This window comes from Physeter macrocephalus, chromosome 1 (assembly GCF_002837175.3).
Source record: "Physeter macrocephalus isolate SW-GA chromosome 1, ASM283717v5, whole genome shotgun sequence".
Classification (NCBI taxonomy): domain Eukaryota; kingdom Metazoa; phylum Chordata; class Mammalia; order Artiodactyla; family Physeteridae; genus Physeter; species Physeter macrocephalus.
In genome coordinates this window covers 64,355,041-64,376,462 of record NC_041214.2, presented here as the reverse complement: position 1 = coordinate 64,376,462, position 21,422 = coordinate 64,355,041, and the positions used below count along the sequence as shown (strand labels likewise).

At 38.8% G+C, this 21,422-nt stretch overlaps 1 protein-coding gene across 5 annotated transcripts in view; it reads left to right on the top strand.

Annotated features, from left to right (window-relative positions):
- Positions 1-21,422, top strand: part of TNIK (TRAF2 and NCK interacting kinase) — a 438,436-nt gene that overhangs the window by 380,736 nt on the left and 36,278 nt on the right. For 3 of the 5 annotated variants that reach the window (XM_024124209.3, XM_024124207.3, XM_024124204.3), the window contains 4 exons: positions 5,764-5,927; positions 7,957-8,054; positions 8,931-8,954; positions 14,553-14,737. In XM_024124209.3, coding sequence (XP_023979977.1) covers positions 5,764-5,927; positions 7,957-8,054; positions 8,931-8,954; positions 14,553-14,737 — 471 coding nt within the window. The remainder of the gene's footprint in view (positions 1-5,763; positions 5,928-7,956; positions 8,055-8,930; positions 8,955-14,552; positions 14,738-21,422) is intronic. The other 2 variants (XM_024124208.3, XM_024124205.3) reach the window with 1 other exon arrangement.

Below are 21,422 nucleotides of genomic sequence, written 5' to 3'. Positions count from 1 at the left end.
GTCAAAGAGAAGGAGAGACTGAAAATGAAGGTTATGACTATTTGTACAGATCCTAAAATATGGAATGCTTTTGATCATAAAGCTTTCATTTTCCTCTTCACATGAAAAGCCTTAGGAAGGGGTCAGTCCATAAATAAGATGGAACTGCACTAAAAACATTCATCCCTTGAGGGCAAAGAAGCTAGCTCGTCTGAGTGGAGCTGCCAATGAGCAATTTTTTCCAGTGACTCGTCAGGTTCACGCTGAGCTGGTGCTGGGAGCAGCTGAGGAAGCCTGGAGCGGACTGTGACCAGGGAGCCAAAGGAATGTCAGCCTGGATTGCTGGCCTGAACTTTATCAGTCCCCCTCTTCGAGCGGTGATAAGCCCCCAATTATCAGTGCCTCTTGCTCATTTGAACCCTGCCTTCAAGGCTGTGTTCATTAGATCAGTTGTTTAGAATTTTTGTTGCTATAGATCAAGCATCATTTCAACTTTAAATCTTTTTCCCTCTCTCAACCAAAAAGAAAGAGAACTGTCATTCTATAGCCAAATAAAAAGTAGCTCTTTGTTCCCTCTGAAATGTTATTTTAATGATATTAAGGCCCTAAGATAACTGGTGTTTGATGGTCAGTGGTTTGCAAAACATGTGCTTTTCCCTTGGAACCTCTTAAACATTGTACTTTTTGCAAAGAATGCAGACTTTGTGAAGACAACTAATGTTTTTCTGCTTACAGAGAAGGTAGAGAGGAAGTGAGCTAAGAGGTAATAATTATTTACCTGCAATGAAAGTCAGAGGCATTGCAGGGAAGGGGGAGGATGGAGAATCCCTATCTCTGCCTTGTGGAACGATCTGCCCGACAAGCCTGTTCCTTGCTGTCACGTATCTCTAAGTGACCAGCATTTAAGATGTGAATCAGACTTTGCAACTCTAGATTGGATCGCATTTTAAAACGTTTTGGGATTTGGTATATTTACTGTGCTAGAGATGGCTTTAGTTCACCTTTGTTGCATAATAAAGCGTGCCAAGACACAGTGGCCTGAGAGAGTAACGATTTATTATTGCTCATGATTCTGTGGGTTGGCTGCAAAGTTGTTCCGCTGGTCTCACCTGGGGTTGCTTATGCAGCTGCACTGAGCTGATAGGTCAGCTGTACCTTCACGTGGTCTTTCATCCTGGGCTTCTTGACTGTTTGGTGATTTCAGGACAGCATCCCAAGAGGGAAAGCCCCAATACACAAGCACTTTTGAAGCCTTTGCTTCTATCATCTTTACTGATGTCCCATTGACAACCACAAGTCATGTGGCCAAGCCCAGAGTCAGTGTGTAAAGGAAATACACAGGGGCACAGACAATGGGAGATGTGATTCACGGGCCGTGGGAGTGGAGTGGGAGGGAGGCTGTTACTGAACATAGAGACTGTCTTATTTTCTATTGGTTCTAATAAAGTCCTCATAGTTCTTTTTGTACCATTTGTCAGACAACTGCCCATCCATAAAGCCGTAAAAAAAAGGGCTGCTTTTAAATATTTTGTCCTTTGCAATACTGTATAGACTCCCAAATGCCTTATACTGCCTTAAATGTCAAGGTGAACAGTTGAGTTTAAATCATGATTTGATTTGTTCATTTTTTAAATTTCTGTTTTAAAACCTTCCATGCACTTTAACATTTAACTTTGATTCATGTGTTCTTTTAAAGCACATTAAAATTTGATTAAACAAGTACATTCAGAGTATGAAAAGATTGAAATTAATCCAATAACACCCAGTCAAAACCCAATGACTAAATGCTTAATTTCAAAAAATAATTCTCCATCCCATCCCAAACCTGTCTTCTTCTGGCTTGGTTGTTCTCACTTGCTGTGTCATCAAAGAACAAAGTAAAATGAATTTTGGTGGGCAGCCAGTTAATTATAGACTTGGCCCTAGTGTTTGGACCAAGAAATCACTTTGTAATCCTAATTTTCTGTTTTGACTTTTTTATATGACTCAAGTAAATGGAATAATTTTCACTTTACTGTGTGGTTTATAGACCAAACAGCATTCTCTGAAGGATGGTAAATGTCTGAGCTAAAAGTTAGCATTTAAAGAAATCTATATGAATGTTTTCAAGTTTTTACACATTTGGATCTGAGTAGGCTCAGTTAGTATATGAACAAGGGAAATCTCTTATTTCATGGAATTCTTCTGAAATTGATCCCCTCTAAGAACATTTATCTCAGCCCCCTTGGCCCCTAGGCCAGACTAAATTACAACATAATAAGGAAGAGAAAAATATGAACAGTGTGACATTTTCTCAAAACACTCATATTTTACCAAAAAAGCAAATAAGGTAGAAGAGCATTTTAAAGGTTTCCCTCTTTCTATGTGTGGTTACATAGAAACTAAACACTTCTTTCAGACTCCAGCAGCAAAAATAGCACCCTATTAAGATCAGCACCCACACTGGTTAGCTCCAGTTGGAGGGGACTTGTACTAACAAGGCCCAGGTCAGGGATTTAATGCCCATGGGATCCAATTAACTTCACACTGAAAGAGGCCCTTGAGCCCCAGTCAGAGACGCAGGCTCATCCCGGCTGGTTCTGCTGATGCCCAGGCCACTCTTTTATGCCAGGACAACCCTGGCCTGGGCATTATCATCTAACGTGGCAGCAGCCTCCTATCTGGTCAGCCTGCCCCCGTCCTGACCGGTCATTCATAAGCCAGCCCTGGGAGGCCCACGTTCTCTGCCAGACTTTAAGGCCATTGCTGCATAAGCTGCCCATTTCTTCTGATGACCCACTCTTCCAGGGTTTCCGAACGCAGACTTGGTACGCAGTCAGGGTGGCGTCCTCTTTACATCAACAAGCCCCAGGAAAACCCCAGTCGAAGTCTGCTCACACTCTTCCCCCACCCCTCTGAAGCCTAATCAAGTCCTGTCTCCTTCCTGACACCACTGTTGACCGTTCCAGGCAGCATGCCTTGTTTCGTAAACTCCTACACCATTTGCAGATGCTCACATGGCATATGGAGTTTTGCCTTGCTGGCTGTTGTCTCCACCGCACATGTCTCATCTCTGGGATTATATTGTACCTTGACTGTCTGCCCTGTGACCCGTACTCTCCTCCATCCCTCAAACTGGTCCGCTGGTCTCACAAAGCAGGTATTTAATGGAAAGGTTTTGGTTAAATGATCAAAGGAGTGCTGTATTCGAGCAAAGAGCTGGATCCTGCTACCATACCACAGCTGCCAGGGAAAATACTCAGAACTCACTGAACTGTATTCTCTTCATAGATTTTTTTTTTTTCATACAAAGAACACTACATTACATCTCCACAAAATGAGAGCAACCACCAAGAAACCTTAGTATGCCCATCACCCTTGATCCGTAATATAAGTTTTAGAAAAAATATTTTTAGAATTTATTAATTATACATAAATAATTCTTGACCACTACTGTTTAATGAAAGAGGTCAATGGGGAAGAATTCATTATTTGGGAATGAAAGGAGATAGGATTGTTTCTTTTTGAAAAAAAAAATGAAAAATTTGAAAGGCGGCATATTGCAGAAGTATCACACATTTATCATTTTAGGTATTCTCCAAACAGGAGGGAGGGTATTTCCATTATGGATCTAAATCTATTTCAATCAATTAAATGCTAGCAGTTTTCACAAAAATAATTACTACTCAAAGGAGTGCCATAAAAATATCAAAAATTTTTTGAGTTTTCCTTAAGTTTACCAACACTCACTTCTGCAGTCAGTTTTACTGTTAGGTTGACTTAGCAACCCCTTTACCATAAAAAATTTAAGAGGTGAATATTGTCATAAATTCTACATTTGTATGATCAAAATTAATAAATTATAAGGACATATTTTATTTTCACATGTTTTCCAGGACCACCAGCCATGTCTTCCAATAACCCAATATTTAAGAATTTTTGCAACTCGACCAAATATTTTCGCCAAATACGTTACTGCAAAGCAAGACTCTTGTGTTTTCAGAAAGAGATTATTTGCTTTAGTTGCTGCTTTAATGATGCCATTTTGTGGCCAGATTTTAACAGACCAAACTGCAATGTCTCAAGGGAAGGGACCATATTATTTTCACATTTATACATGAAGCATCTGACACCCAACACAGTGCAGAGTACCTGTTACCCACCTGATACTCCTGAAATGGACAGAGCAAAAGGAAAGCATAGAATTACATTTTTTTAATAACATCTTTATTGGAGTATAATTGCTTTACAATGTTGTGTTAGTTTCTGCTGTATAACAAAGTGAATCAGCTATATGTATACATATATCCCCATATCTCCTCCCTCTGGTATCTCCCTCCCACCCTCCCTATTCCACCCCTCTAGGTGGTCACAAAGGACCGAGTTGATCTCCCTGTGCTATGCGGCTGCTTCCCACTAGCTATCTGTTTTACATTTGGTAGTGTGTATATGTCATTGTTACTCTCTCACTTCGTCCCAGCTTACCCTTCCCCCTCTCCGTGTCCTCAAGTCCATTCTCCACGTCTGCCTCTTTATTCCTGTCCTGCCCCTAGGTTCCTCAGAACTATTTTATTTTTAATTCCATATATATGTGTTATCATATGGTATTTGTTTTTCTTTTTTTTAAACATCTTTATTGGAGTATAATTGCTTTACAATGGTGTGTTAGTTTCTGCTTTATAACAGAGTGGATCAGCTATACATATACATATATCCCCATATCTCTTCCCTCTTGCGTCTCCCTCCCACCCTCCCTATCCCACCCCTCTAGGTGGTCACAAAGGACCGAGTTGATCTTACATCTGCGTCTTTATTCCTGTCCTGCCCCTAGGTTCTTCAGAACCTTTTTTTTTTTTTTTAGATTCCATATATATGTGTTAGCATATGGTATTTGTTTTTCTCTTTCTGACTTACTTCACTTAATTTTTAAAAACTGCACTAAAACAACAAAATACAATTTTTTACAAATTAGTTAGCTGTTCATAATAAAGCCTGGTAAGAATTCAGTGACATGGATCATCTCATACACTTCAGTGAAAACTGGCAGTATGTTTATACATTCACATACATATATATGTGCACATACATACCTAAGTTCATGCCCTTCCACCCAAGAGTTCCATTTCTAGGAGAGATGTGATTGTGAATATTTGTATGCATCTAGATGGTTATTTCACTGTTATGTATAATAGCAATGTATTGGAAGCACCTAACAATAGAAGAATGGTAGAACTAATTTATCTATGTAATGGAATACTGTGCAGCTATTATTGTTTTTAGAAGCATAAGAAGCTGCTCACAATGCAGTCTAAAGGGGAAAAAAGCAAGATGCAAAATTGAATATACAGTGTGCTTCCATACATACAAAAGAAAAAAGACTAGAAGATAATATTCCATCCAGTAAAATATAGTTGAATAGCTCTTGATTCAGAGGTTGCATGCATTGCTTCCTTATTTTTATCTTGTAATATTTTCAATGTTTTACAATGTTTTCAATGTTTTACAATGAGAATAGGAAAAGGGGTTTAAAAGAAAGCCTCCTTTGAAGATTCACCATTTCAGAGCTAATACGTTTGGTGTGATGACCCAAGAGTTGGGTCAAGAGTTCTTCCTGTCCAGATGCAGAATCTGGCCAGGAGCTCCACAGAGGATAGCATGACTATCATTACCATTGACCCCTGTAATGTAAGGTCATATAAGTACTCTCTTTACCCCCTTTGTACTGGGAATGGGACTGGACTATGCTTGTGTCTACCAGTGGCAAGGTCTTGAGAATGTAATCTCTGTGCTCTGCTGTCCATACAGCAACCCTGACCTCCGGAGAACTGAGCCCGTCGTGGAGAGCCCCTTGCAGAGGACCAGCAGTGGCAGTTCCTCCAGCTCCAGCACCCCTAGCTCCCAGCCCAGCTCCCAAGGAGGCTCTCAACCTGGGTCACAAGCAGGATCCAGCGAACGGACCAGGGTTCGAGGTAACGCTTTCCCCTACCTTTCCAGGACAGCATTCCCTGAGGAGGAGAGCCATGCACAGGGAACCAGATTACTTCCTGACTTCTATGACTTCTGGTCCTGGCGTGGCCACCACTGTGTGATGCTGAAGAGCCGCTTAACTGCTCTCAGCCTCAGTCTCCTTAGGGGAGTGGACCACCATCCCCAGTTATATGTGTGACATCAGTGTGGACTAAATGCTTTCTAATTGCAGATACCAGTGTTCTCCAGGGAGATCACAGAATATTGGTCTTATCTGAAAATGTAGTCACCAGTCACCTGCATTTCCATTTCCATTTGACTGATTGGTTAGAGTTTCATGGACCCCCAAGTATCCTCTTCCCCTTGTGTCAACTGTGTTCAGAATACAAGGTATTTTTCAAAGGGAAAGTTAATAAAGGCTAATGTAGAATAAATATACACTTGAGAGAAGATATAAAATCTATGACTTAAAAAGTATACTTGACTCTTCTGGTTTTTCCTGTTAGAGTAGTAAAAATTAGCCTCTCTGATCATTTAATTCAAGTCATTCTTCATTGCTTAGTTTTCATTAATGAGGAAGCTTGTGAAAAACATTAATGTGTCTAGCTAATTATACATGATAACCTATTGTTTATAGCTAATCAAAATGTACTCTTTCTGCATAATCTTCTTCAGAAGATAATTTTGCCTCCAAGTAATAAAGACCGGGATATTTTTTAAGTGCAATTTGGAAAACACTTATAAATTACTCTGCCTAATGAAAACCACCAGTTCTTTATTCTCTCTTAGCCTCTTCATTAGACACAATCATACTTTACCTCCTAATATTTCTTTGAGTAAACTCACTGTATGTACATTTTGGAAAGGTCGATGTCAGACATGCAATGCTTGTGTCTATGAATTGGGATAGGAACTGGCCTGTGGCTCCCCCTATGTGCAATCTTCTGACATCAGTGGCACCACCCAGAGCTATGTATACTTTTGTTGCCTTGATCCAGATATAAAGTTACTTACTTTGGAAAACTGCCATTCCCTTACCTTTTTTCTATTCATAAGCACCTTAATTTGCTTAGTTAGAGCAAATGCTAAAGAAAACCAAACTTAGGTATACCATTTTAATTCTCTGATCTGGTTCAGGTTTAATTCTTATCTTCTTTCCTTTGGCCTTTAGTTTTTCTGGGTTAAAAGCGCTCATATCCTTGGTGTATCCCTACCCAGGGAAGACCACTTTGAAACCAAACAAAAGAATTTCTCCCACCTTAGGTTGCTTCTTCTCTACCTATAAGCTCATAAATCGGAGGGATGCTCTTCACTTGTAGCTGTCAGGCAGCCCTCCCCCAACCCTTGCTCTATAACCTCTATTCTAGGGCCCTTCCGCTTTATCACCAACACTCTCCTTCCTGCCCTCACTCTAGACAACTCCCCTTTCCTCCCCCCATTTAAAAATCGTTCCTCCAAATAAAACAGGTTTCTATTTTTTTCTACAACATTTCGTCAAAAAAACGTATCCTGATGGGTAAGTGGTAAGAGAAGAAATCAAGCATAGAATGCTAACTCAGAGGCTGGTTTAGTATAATAATTGAGAATAGGACTTTGAGAAATCAGACAGAATCCCAGCTCTGCACATAACTTCAGTGTAACCTTAGGCTAGTTGTGTCATCTCTCTGTGTTCAACTGTCATACAGGAAAACAGTGCCACGTCATTGGGTTGGAGCAAGGATTCAGTGAGACAGTTGACATAGAAAGCGTTTAGCACTAAGCCTGACACAAAATTAGTGCTCAGTAAATGGCGGTGCTGGCTAGTTTTTCATATTATTACCAGTGACCTCCAGGTTATAAGACTAAATGTGTATGGCTGATTTTGTTTGCCTGAACGTTTACTGTTTTGTCACGGATGCGCTTGAGGATTTGCCTAAGTGAATGAGGTGTCCGCTGAGTCATCTCCACAGCTGACTTACCACAGAGCTCCAGAACTTGAGCCAGCACCTTCTGATGGTCATTATCTTTCTTGGCCCTCTGTTTTTCCTCTAGCCAACAGTAAGTCGGAAGGATCACCCGTGCTCCCCCATGAGCCTTCCAAGGCGAAACCTGAAGAATCCAGGGAAATTACCCGACCTAGTCGACCGGCTGTGAGTGCTTTTCTCTCAAACAGTTTTGAACTCTTTTCATTTCCCAGAGAACCCACAGGATAAAGTAGTTGAGGATGCACTCATGACTATGAAACAAAAAATGTTGAGATTAATAAGAACGGATGCTAGAAGCATCTGGAAGGAAGTCATACCTGATTAGGAAAGAAATGAACAGATCTTGGATTGCTTATCTGCCTTTGGTTATTTTGCTGATCATTAGCACTGTGTTACAGAATAAAACAGGAAGAGAAATAACTCACGTTATTCCATAATTTCTACTCAGCAGCTTTAGCAAAAAGATGTTGAAAGTAACAATTAAGAATATTTGGGCACTTCCTATGGATTTTTCTTGTATATTCTGGCCTTTTCCTATATTATTTTCCACATGAATTAATATTACAATTTTTCTGCTGCATTTCTGCCGCTCTAGGACCGTTTTTTCTAGACCAGAACTTGATAAGCATGGTCTGATAGGGGGCTGACAACCGGAAATCTAGCTTCATTGCTGTAACACGTCAGACCCCAAATAGCCATAAAGAAAGAAATAAGAGGATGGAGGCTGAAATTTGAAAGTTGGAAATTAATTTGGAATGAGTTACTATCCACTTATTTTATTTAAATTTTCCAAGAATCTTTTCTGTGAAATGGATGTGAAGATGTTTTCGTTTACTTTATTTTTGTACATTTTAAAGTAAGGAAGTACAGTGAGGGTAACAATGAAGGGCATTCACACCATTCTGGGTTGAGGTTCTTCTTGCCCTTTTTGCATTTATCAGTTGTGTACTAACAATTTCCATTTTGTGTCTAACCTGCTGCCTTTCTTCCGGCTTTTCCCCCTCCCGTGGATTCTTCTGGATTGGTTTCCTCTTATCTCAGAGCTATAAGAAAGCTATAGATGAGGTTAGTATTACCTTTTTGCTTGGTCATGCTTTCACAAGATGTAAATATAAACTGACTTCCTGAGGCTGATATTCAGAAAGGTGGCCAATTGGATCACAGATTAAAGTGCATTCCTTTGGAGTGATCTGCTGAGAGGAGAGCCCTTTCACAGAAGCCAGCCTGAGCCCCTCAGACACTGTGTATAATAGCTCCAGAGACCTTCCTTCTAGCCAAAATGTCACTTTTCCAACGTTCCAGTCTAGCTAAAGATAAGCATCGGTGCTTTGTTATTGGCACAGTTTCTCATTCTAGTATCTTCCAGTAGCAAAGCCTGAGCTTTTAACCTGCACTCGCCAGCCTTGCTAGGGGATGGCAGTTTTACTAACAAAGAAAAGAGACGTCATTCTAGGGTCGTCCAAATTTATAGTGTGTGATTTGTGAACAAGGAGTTACCGGGTGTTGTTAGATTAATTTGTGGGACATTAACTACAGCATCAGCAGCAACGTCAACTTTAGTTAATGAATCCTGGCGAGTTAAGTAACTTTATTTCCTTATCTGTGGTGACATTTTTCCATTAGAAAAATATATGACTTTGCCAATCTTAAGTAGCTTGCTAAGAAGGATGACTGCCTCACTGCTCTTTGTCAGACCTGCATGAATACAGCATAGTGGAGTTGTTTTGGAAGAGAGAGGCCTTCTGCAAAAATTCCTAACTGCATGGAATCCGAAGGCTAGCATTATGGCTTTAAGGCTGAGCACCGTTTTTGTGAAATGATATGGAAAAAGCACTGGCTTTGGGAGTGAACAAGCTGCATTCAAATTCTGGCTCCCCCAATAAATAACCGGAGGGGCCGGTCTCACGAACTCTCTGGGCCAGTTTCCTCATCTGTAAAATGGGGATAAAAACACCTGCCTTTCCTCTCTCACAAGATTGTTTAGGTTCACTCAAGATCACGAGTGCGAGAGCATTTTCTGAAGTGTGAAGTGCTATGTAAAGCCAGGGCCTGAGGCGTGGAGCTATTCTGGTGGGAGAAGCATGTTTCTATGTGTCTGATCTTTACCAAAAAGCATCACTTTTTCAGAATTATGACTGCCTCACCATTCAGAGTGATTTAGAAAGTCATTATCATAGTTAAAGAATTATTGCTTATTAAAAAAAAAGATTCTACATGTCTACAGTATGTGGATGGCATTACAGAAAGAAAAAAGGGAAACGTTTTTAATTGCTGTGTGCTATAGCCTTGCCCCTTCTCCCCATGAGAGTGAGAAGGACAGGGATTATCACAAACTTTATCAGTTTTCTCCCAAACAGTTCTGATGCTCAGGCTGCCAATAAAATGGTCGTGTGTGTGCACAACTCAAGGTTTCCTCTTACGAGTCCAGAAATTAGCTTGGAGGTGGCTGTCATGAGGGAAAGGGCTCTCATGGATTTCATCTGATTAACCCAGGATATTTTAGGCTTTTAAAAATTGCTTTATTTATTTCAGGATACTCTAGCACACTGGACAGAGATGAGAGGTAGGCAACAGAGGTAGAAATAATTGAGGGGGTGTAAGCTGTACACCAAAATCTCTAGAGCCATGGATGACTGGAAAAAACCCTCCAGATGATTCTTCTAACCCTACCCCTTGAGTATCACTGATCCAAACCACTAAAAACACAGGATTCCTTGGTTCTACCTAACCCAGTGGTCCTCAACCAGGGATGAGTATCCCCCCCCAACTCCCCTTCCCTTAGGAGACATTTGGGAAAGTCTGGAGTCAGTTTGGTTGTCACAACTTGGAGGTGGGAAGCGGTGCTGCTGGCATCTTGTGTGTAGAGCGGAGAGATGCTGCTTAACAGCCTACAATACACAGGAAAACAACCTACAATAGAGACTTATCCACCCCAAATGTCATTAGTGCCACAGTCAAAAAACCTTGAGTTAAATCTCTCTCCCATCTCATTCCTAGGTTTTAAGATGGCTTCCATCCGCCGTGACTGATATGCCATTTAGATAACCCGAGTTTGAAATGAGCAGTCTTAAAAGGCCAAAAACATATTGCTTATTATTGCTACTTTAATTATTTGAGTTCCGTAAAAGTCAATCTGGGGGAGCGTCCATGCATTTGGCATTCCTTCCTGTGGAATATGAGATTGTGCAGCGTAGTCTGTGATTATTTAATACAACCCTCCAAAATAAATATTCTTTTTACTTTAGCACAATTAAATAGATGTCATGAAGATTAGATACATAAGCAAACACTGGCTTTACCACCACTTTTTCATTGTATGTAGAAATCTGACAAATTCCAGAGCACATCCATAGACTGGACAGAACTGGAACAAACCTTTTTTCCCTCAGTTGAAGATATCGAAGTCAAGTGACTTCCCCAAGTCATATCTTTAGATTTCCTAAAAAGGAAATGAATTATTTTAATATGTAAAGAAAAAAACAACTTTAAAATTTTTAACTATTATTTTAATAGTTTAAAAAATTGAACTAAAATTTGCATAAACTATATTGTTTTTAAAAAGATACCCAAAAGAGCACCTTTTAAAGCAGAGTATGCATAATTGTCAGATTAAATAAGCCTTTTTGAAAGAAAAATTACATCAAGTTGATTCTAAAAAGTGTTACATGAAAGAAACCTTTGGGTGAGAACCCCTTAAATACCTTTACTCTTTAGTCAAAAAGCTTAACATTTTGTCATATTTCTTTTTCAGTTATACATTCTCAAATATTTTTATTGTAAATAGCACTTTTTTTCTTTTTTTAATACTTTTTAGCTCCAGGCTTGAGACAGTCAAGCAATAAATTACCACAAAAACTCATTATATGGAGAAGATTGGTATTGTCAGAAAATAAAACATATGAAAATGGATCTGAACACAATGGTGTCAATTTTAGATCATGTCTATTTCCTATAACTTTGCTATTGTAAGTTTTTCCAGGGTGGATGGATAAGGAACAAAACTTCAGCTACACACACAGACTATGGGCAATGGAAGATTAATTTTCTTTGGCTGGGGTATTAGTTTTGAGTTACTCATTATTGGTACCTTGGTATTTTCATATATGTCTCACCTGCCAAGCTGTTACCAATTAAACTTAAAAGGAATTTGCAATTATTTCTAAAGTTTCAGGAAAGATAGCTTTTTAATAACACAGAAACCAAAAAAAAAAAAAAAAAAAAAACCTCTAATTAAAAGTGAAATTATAAAGCAGGTCAGAGCTTTAAAAGTGTTCCTAAATACAGTGTTTGGAGAATTTTAGGTGATTTTAACAAGTGAGAGTTACTCTAAAGCAATGGGCTTTGGACCAGCTAAATATTTCTAAATAGTAGTTTTGATTTTTTAAAATCTTCTTTGTCTTGCTTTGAAACGTCAGCAATAAGGAAAACCAACCTATGGGGAAAATGTATTATCAATTTAAATAAATCATAGTTAATATTATTATATTTTACTCAGAATTACTGACATTAGAAATAGACTCTCTTAACCATATTCTCTCTTTAAATTATAATAAAATGTTTTTTTAATGACAAGTAACATTTTAAATGCTAGTTGTATTCTTTGATGAGACATAACATGGTCCTAACATAGAGAAGGAAAAATACAAAATAAATTTATCTAATTTTTAAATTATTTTATTGGTTTGGAGGATTATAATGTCCTTTTTCATTAATTGCTTTAACAAATATCTAAACTGTATTTTCCCAATGTGCTCAAGTGTAGCATACCCTTCACTTTCTCGTCAATTTGATAAAGATAAACATTGGCAATTGTCAAGAGGAAATAAGAAGTAAAAAGCTGAAATCTGAACATTAGCTTTTCTTATTTTGGCCCATCACCAAAGAAACCGGAAATAAATTTGCATAAAATTCTGTGTGGTAATTTTCCTCTTCATTAATGGTGTACATTATATTTAAACAGTTTGAGTCTTTTTAATACAATTTTATTTTCATTTTCATGGATGGGATAAATATATCCACTGAGATTGAGGCCATGTGTGTGTGCATGTGTGTAAAAGCCCAGCAAGCATGTTTGGGTAGAAAATGCACAATTTGAATTTTCAAAAGCTTCCCTTTTCCAAGGGCTTCAATTCAGATGACTACAGAACAAATGTAAAAGTTGTCATTGCTGTCCCCCTTTGATTTTTATGAAATTAGAAAGAAATGAATCCTTCACTTAACACCTTGAACTTTCTAAATTTCTAGACCAAATAAAAAACCTGAAGCATTTTCTGTCCTTAGTCTTAACCAATACATTAATGCCTCATATATAGGCAACGGTAAAGAAACAGGATGATCTGTTATCTTCTCAAAATAAAATTATATTTATTATTTAGTTACACACATTTATCACAACTTTTCTTCTAACTTATCAGGATAGATTATCAGATGTCATTTAGATCACCTCTATTGCTCTAGCCTTACATCAGGTGAATTGGGCAAATATATTTCTGGATTGAAATAAAGAGAGAATATGGCCATAAGAAAACTGTGGGATTTAGTATCTTCAAATGAGTTTCTTTCTCCCTAATCCCCTGTCTCTCACTGAATGCTCTGATTCCCACATGGGTCACTAATATAGGGAGAAATGGTAAGACTGATGTCAAATTGCTTTTTCTTCATTTGCATGCTGTGTGCCAAGGGCAGTTTAACCCATGCAAATTAGAGCGGCCATGCTTTTGCAGAACTGCTTCCCTCTGCATTGCTCTGAAAGCATGTACAATAAAAGGTAGTCAGATCTTCAGCACACTGCCTGCCATGTGCCTGGTGATTAAATGCCACCTCATCACATCCATAAGGCTAAAGGTTTCATCATACTCATGGAAAACTGAAAATTTACCTCTTCCTTTTGGTGTTTGCACATTCATTTCAGTATTCTTCGCCAGGGTTTCTGCCAGGTGATGCAATATAAAACAAAAGAAAATGAGACACCTATCATTCTGGAAGAGAACTCTTTTTTTGTTTTTGTTTGTTTGTTTTATTTTGTTGTTGTTCCTCTTGATTAACTCAGCTCTGTGGCTATAAATTTCAGTGGCACTGGGCTTTGGGGCGGGCCATTATTTGATGTGGTGCCTCGGCTCTCCAGGGAATGATGACACACCAAATGAGTCATTGTAGCAGCTGGAACCTTGGGAATTGCTCTGTTCTGTGACTGATGCTAGATTTTGGTACGGTAGCAATCATAAGAGAAGAAAGGCCATGACTATGGCTTGGGCAGGAGTCTCAAAATACTGGGGAATAATTTCTAATCCTGTGGGTAATTAACTATGAGGGTGGGTGACCAACTTCACCTTCCCAAAATAAAATGTGAACCCAGTGTTTGTATATATGTGTACACACACGGTGCACATACACATATATACACATGCAGATTCAGAACCGAACAGTCTCAGTCTAGCAGTTGGTTGTGAACAAAGTTGAAATTTATTTCATCTTTCTTTTCTAGTTTCTCTGCGCTACAAACATCGTTTTCTTGGTTTCATGCAGTAACTATGTTTGTAACAGTTCTATAGAGAGCTTTTTTTTCTTGTTTATTTCTTGTTGCTTGAGCCGGAGACTTGCTGAGAGACGTCGCTTTGGTCGTATCTATAATTCATGTACGCTGGACACACTTTTCTCTTGTAGGATCTGACGGCATTAGCCAAAGAATTAAGAGAACTCCGGATTGAAGAAACAAACCGCCCACTGAAGAAAGTGACGGATTACTCCTCCTCGAGTGAGGAGTCGGAAAGCAGTGATGAAGAGGAGGAAGATGGAGAGAGCGAGACCCAGGACGGGACAGTGGCTGTCAGTGACATACCCAGACTGATGTAAGAGACCTGCGTTTTACAATATTGTTTCTGTTTTTTTATGTTTTGGTTTTTTGGCCCTGAGGCCTGTGGGATCTTAACTGACCAGGGGTCGAACCCGCACCCCCTACATTGGAAGGCGAAGTCTTAACCACTGGACCACCAGGGAGGTCCCTCCCGAGACCTGCTTCATCATTGTAGGCCAGGAGAGGTTAGGTCTCCAAGACAAAAGGACAGGAAATATGAATTAAATATAAGATCATTTGTGAGTCTCGGGCAGGATCAATTGACTTTGGGGATTCACGTTTTTATTAGAGCATAGTTCTATATTCACCCCTCTCCCTCGACACAGTTACTTAGAATATGTAGCATTTCTAGGACTGCATATGCTTTGTCTAAGCTGTTGTGGCGTTCACCATCCCTTGGGTGATGCTTTCTTGGTTCCTGTCATCTCCGGGCAAGTGATACTGACAGCCACACCCTAGAACTAAAGAGCAAAATTATAGGCAATGGCATTTAGGGGTTAAAACTGACAACATGAGACGTATATTTCACTGTCACCACCACCACTAAGGTGGAATGCAGGAGGCAGCACGGGTTAGCATCCCAGCAAAACAATCAGGAGTCGAACAAACCTGCAGAGAAACCTCTGAGTGTTTGACTTAAATACACCCCTGATTTTCTACTTCCTCTTCTCCATTGTCTCTTTTATGTGATCCTCTTTGCTGCAGCCTGTGACTTCACCACATACAGTCTTCTTTTTTAGATATTTATAGCTACCTAGCTTTCCCTTAGTATTTATAGCCTTTACTTCTCTTTTCTTTTTCTTTTTCTCATCAGACTGGATCCTAGAAAAGAACCTCTCCTCTTCCCCTATTACTTCCCCAATTCAAACAAACACATTCATACAATCACACTCACATACATCTCTCATTTCCTCTCCCAAATAAACACAAGGTGCCCAGCCCTGGTTTGCCATAACTTTGATAAAGAGCAATGCTAACTCTTCCATCTTCACTCCTCCTTCACTTACATTTCTTTGACTCAGCTACCACTGTTGGTCATCACACCACATTTACTCCCTATAGTGAAGATGTCATTTCAGGCCACAAATTACAGTCCTGTCCAGCAGAGCTTGGAGAGACAGGGCCTCCCAGTCTGCAGGAAATGTCATCCATTGATTAACGATCGTTACATACAAGCAATTCTGAGAGACAAGTCCAATTATCATAGCTGAAAATCCATACTTGTTATTTTACTGCTGATTACCCAGTTATTGACAACCATAAATATGCTAAAATATGACATTTGGAAACAAATTGCATTAAATTGCTTTTTTAACAGCAAATAAAGTTGTTCTAGAGGCAAAATCACTAATCCAGAACATTCCCACAAAATATGCTGGTCCTTTCAGTTTTTGTCTTGACTCAGCATTGGTTCATTCTTCTAACAGATGTTTTGAATTCCCTTTAAGCACTGAGCATACAGCTATGAGGGTGGATTGTGAATTTAAAAGATTGGTAAGACTTCTACTGTGTGCTAGATCCCATACTGAGGGCTTTGAGACATTCAAGAAATGCGTACATGAATTCTGCCTTCCAAAAGTTTACATTCTAGTTGGAGAGAGACAAAATTATACATGGAGAAGTTCAGAGTAATATAAATAGTTGGAAGAATAACCAATAGCCTTGGAAGAGATGTTAAATCGCATTTGGTTTTTAAGCCTCCTGTCAGATTTTGTAAGACTCTTAGTGGTATTTACCCTCATATCTCTAAAGGCAAGTCCATCTCTTCCCCCACTATGGAAACACCCACCTTTCTAAAATTGCCTAAATATACCATGCTGTGCTGCGCTTTCTCTGCTGTCTGGCACTCTCTTGTTCCTTTAGAGATCACCTATCACGGCCCAGCCCATACAGGCAGAGCCCATCCCTTCCTCTGTGCTGCATGGTGTCTCCTGTGCATTCCTGCCATTTCATGGAGTACCTTGAATCAGGTTATTTATTACATGTTGTCTCCCTCTCTGGGCTGAGAGATCCTTGAGGGTGAGGATTGAGCCTTATTTACTCTCTACACTTAACACCTTGCCTGGTGTCTGGAATAGAGTTAGTCTTCACTGACTTTGATTTACACTTAACTGCACTGCACTGAATTTGCAAATCCTGGCTTCAAAGTGTTTATAGCCTAATCCAGAGGAAACACGTGTACACAAATAACTGTCATCAAGGTAAAAAGGAACACGGAGTGATGTTAGAATCCCACGTGGGGGGAGTTGAAGTAAAGGCACAGAAGGTTAAGTTTGGTGGGAATATAGATGGTATGAGTGGGGGAAGGTCTGGACTAGTGAAACCAGACCGGGATCATGTAGCCAGTGGGGAACCGTCGAAGGTCTCCTGAGCTGGGGAGTGACATGATTGGTGCCATGTTTGAGAGAAATCATTTCATCAAAGTGATTTGGAAAGAGAACAGGCTAGATACTGGTAAAGGCATTCAGAAGATCGATTACTGTAATCCCAAGAAGTAATAAATGGGTTGTCATTGAATACTTATAGTGGAGGCACAACTTGACGTGGCTCTTGAAGAATTGCTAATTTTTGAACAGATTGACATGACTGTCCATTAAAGAACATTTAAAATATGTAATTGTGAGAAGAAACAGGATACAGATGTGTGCATGTGTATGTGTGTGCTTATTCCAATTTGCCAAATATATGCACTTTTGTGAATATAAAATATTGGGTTGGCCCAAAAGTTCGTTCGGGTTTTTCCATAAGAGCTTACGGAAAGACCCAAACGAACTTTTGGGCCAACCCAATATATACAGACTGTTCTGCTACAGCATGAACAGTTGTATGCCTGAGAAACTTTATACTATTAAAAGATCCATTGTTTCTTTAGAAATGAGACATTTCTGAGTTAGACTCCTTCTTACATACATTCTTATCACTTTTATTTTCTACTATTAAGGTAAACCTTCACATTTTGTGCTGTATTTTTTAAAACAAAAAATTAATATATTATATTAATTACATAAATATATTGCAACACAGTTCACTATCATGAAGTCTATACAAAAGAGCTTTTTAGAAATAGAGCACAGCCATTCCGACAAGCGGCTGGAGATCCTGATGTGCAAAACATCAACTTCTTATATATACAGTGTTGACTTCATATTAATAGTATGAGGTTTAACCTATAAGAGCGCACATAACTAAGATTGTATTCCATAACTAACCAACTGCACTATTTCCCAGTGCCTCATGCATAGAAAAATAATGAGTGAGGGGGAATTATAGTAGTGGTTACCTGTGGATTATACAACTCAAAAGGATTTTTATTTTATATATAGCCCCAGTTTTATGATAAGCATGCACTATTTTTATAATCAGGAAAAAAATAAAAGCTTTATAGAATAGGAGGGAGGGAATGAAAGGCACGTAAGCTGATTTGCATCAGCCCAAGCAAGCTGAAGAGGCAGCCTTTAGTATCAGTATCTTCCCTCAAGTACCAGCACATGCTTCAGATCAGTACATATGAGGCGTGGTCTTCATCATTAGGACCATCTATTGCTATTGCAGTCCCTGAATTTTGCACAATCTCATAAAATGCAGTCTGGACACTGAAAGCCACATGTCTTATGTCTCCTCTTTCCCAGTCTCACTAGAAAGCCATGGTTCTGGCCCCATTCACCAGCCAGGCTATTGTTGTGCCCATGCCGCCTCTTGCCTGCCATCCTCTCAGCCGTCCTGTCCGTTGGTTCAGTCTTTGGTCTGAGTAGGGTTGTAGAAGCGTGGCTGTGGTTGTGCTGTATCCCTAGTGCCCTACAACTCTTTTCATTCCTAGGCCCCATGACTGTCACAGCATATGCTCCAGCCAAACTGACCTTCTCATTATTCTTTCCGAATGCCTTGCACTTTTCCAATGTTGTCTTTTCTTGGAATGACCCCCTCTCCCTCTGTCCCACATTCTCACTTACATCTGCCTTGCATTTGAGTATTTGTGTTGTTTTTATGCTCTTCCAGATGCTAATCTCTGTAGTTTCAGGAACAGTGTCTTCTTCAGCTTTTATATCCACTACCCAGTGCCAAACCAAGGGCCTTTCATGTAGCAGGTGTTCAATAAATGTATATTAAATTGAATTAAATCAATACCTGCAGGAACACTTTGACAAATCCAATTAGAGATTATTGTTCTAAACATGTGACCTAATTACAGTAAATTTTCTATAGGTTTCTTTCTAATTAGTTGATGTGTTTTGTTTTTCACAGTCTTTATAGAAATTCAGACAACTAATTCTTCCTACCCAGACTCTATATCAGAAAAATAATTTTTAGAACAAAGGATTATTTTAACTATAAAATGTTATAGTTGTTTTAGCCTTAACGTTTTTAAACCATTGCCTTTTAAAATTATTATTAATAAACTCTATTTTTTAGAACAGTTTTAGAGTTACAGAAAAATTGAGCAGATAGTATAGAGTTCCCATGTTACTCTCTCCACTGACTCCCACCCCCTTACCCCTCCCCGGCACAGTTTTCCCTGTTAGTAACACTGTACAAAGGTTATATAGAGTGAAGCAGAACCCTGGGGACCAGTAGCATTTAAGAGGAGCTTATGAAGAAAACAGAGAACAAAGGCATAAAAGGAAAACCAGGGGAAAGTTGTCTCAAAAGCCAGAGGAGTACAGAAGAATGGGGCGGAGTGATCAGTCATATCAGACACAGGCAAGAGAACAAACACCATGTCAAAGAGCAGTCATTGAAACTGAGAGCTTAGAAATGACTTAGGGAGTTTCCTTAAGGTGCTTGAAGTCAAGTATGAGAAGTAGTCATCTGAGGAGTGAACCAGAGTGTGTTAAGGAATAAATTGGAGAACTTTGCCAGGAGAACTTTAAGGAAAGAGAAATGTAAGTGTGGGTATTAAATACAGAATTAGGGTCAAGAGAGATGTTTTAATGAAATGGGAGACAGGAGAGACCTTATCTTGTTTATTGATTGGAAGAAAGAGCCAGTAAAGAGAGAAGGATTATGAAAACACAGGAAGGAGGAGAGGAATAACTTCCAATTGACGTTGGTCCTCTGCTCTTCTATTTAAGCCTTCTTACGGAGTTAGAAATACTGCATTGCTAAACTAATTTTTTTGTCTTTTGCCAGTCACTTTATGTACCTTATTAGTCTCTCAACCTCCATTAGATTATAATCCTCTGGAAGTTTAGGGTTATGTCTTATTTTTCAGATATTTATTCTAGCGTCTGGTACAATGTATATCACATAACAAACTTTTAACAAGTAAATGAATGAATGAATGCACAAAAGAATTTCGAAGGGGTTAATGAAGATTGACCTGGCAGTGTTGGGAGCTTGGAGCCATAAAAGAAACATACAGAGACAGAGGATGAAAGGACAACCAGGGGAGTAAGAAGGACAGACAGAAGGAAGTGATCAACAACAACAGACACAGCAAGATGTCTTCTTTTACAATTTAAAAATGTTCTGCAGTCCCTGAAACATGAACTGTGGGCTGCAGTTTGCCTTTTAAAAGAAATGTGTAGAGAAGTACTTTGGAGCACGCAGAAATTTATGGGAATTTTCCATCATCAAAAGCCATTACCTTATATCAGACGACATGATAGCAGAAAAATTAGTGGTGTGAGCAGTTAATACAAGGTACACAGAATGAGCAGGTATATACAGAAGATTCACAATACAACAGACAAATCTTGCACAATAAAACAACCTTAAACTAAAAGGAATTGCTCACTATTTTAGAAGAAAATTGACGAAGGAATATAGATTGTCATCTTTTAGTCAATCTATGAGGAATATTACTAGTAGAAATAATGTAGAATAAAACTCAAAACAGCCCAAAATGATCACCATAAAAATTTATCATAAATGAAGCAGTTCTGGCTCATGAAATTAAAAGTATAAAATTGACTCAGGAAAAAAATAGTCTCAGAAAAATATTCAGCAAAAGGTAAAACTGACAGTGGTTAACACTATACGCTAACACTATTGATTAAAACTTGACAGTGAATCAAATCTTAATAAAATTTACACCTTTAAAATTGGACCTGGTAGAAGTAGTGAACACAGAGCCTTTGAAAGATGATATGGACAAAAAAGCTGATTGGTGTATGAAATTTTTGCTATAACATTTACATAGAAAAGGATTGGAACCAGTGATGGTAATTTTAGCAAAATTATGAAGAAAATGCAAAAATTGGGGAAGAATTTAACTGAGATATGTAGAAAATTAATTAAGGAATTGTTGGATTGGAAAGAGCTCTAGGAAATACCTTTTTCATGAAAATTCATCCACGTTGAGATATTTCGGATTAAAATGTTTGGATAGAATCAGAACACCACACTATAAAACTCTTAGAGGAAAACATAGGGAGAACACTTTTGACATAAATCACAGCAAGATCTTTTTTGATCCACCTCCTAGAGTAATGGAAATAAAAACAAAAGTAAACAAATGGGACCTAATGAAACTTAAAAGCTTTTGCAAAGGAAACTACAAACAAGGCAAAAAGACAACCCTCAGAATGGGAGAAAATATTTGCAAACGAATCAACAGACAAAGGATTAATCTCCAAAATACATAAACAGCTCATGCAGCTCATGCAGCTCAATATTAATAAAACAAACAACCCAATCAAAAAATGGGCAGAAGACCTAAATAGACATTTCTCCAAAGAAGA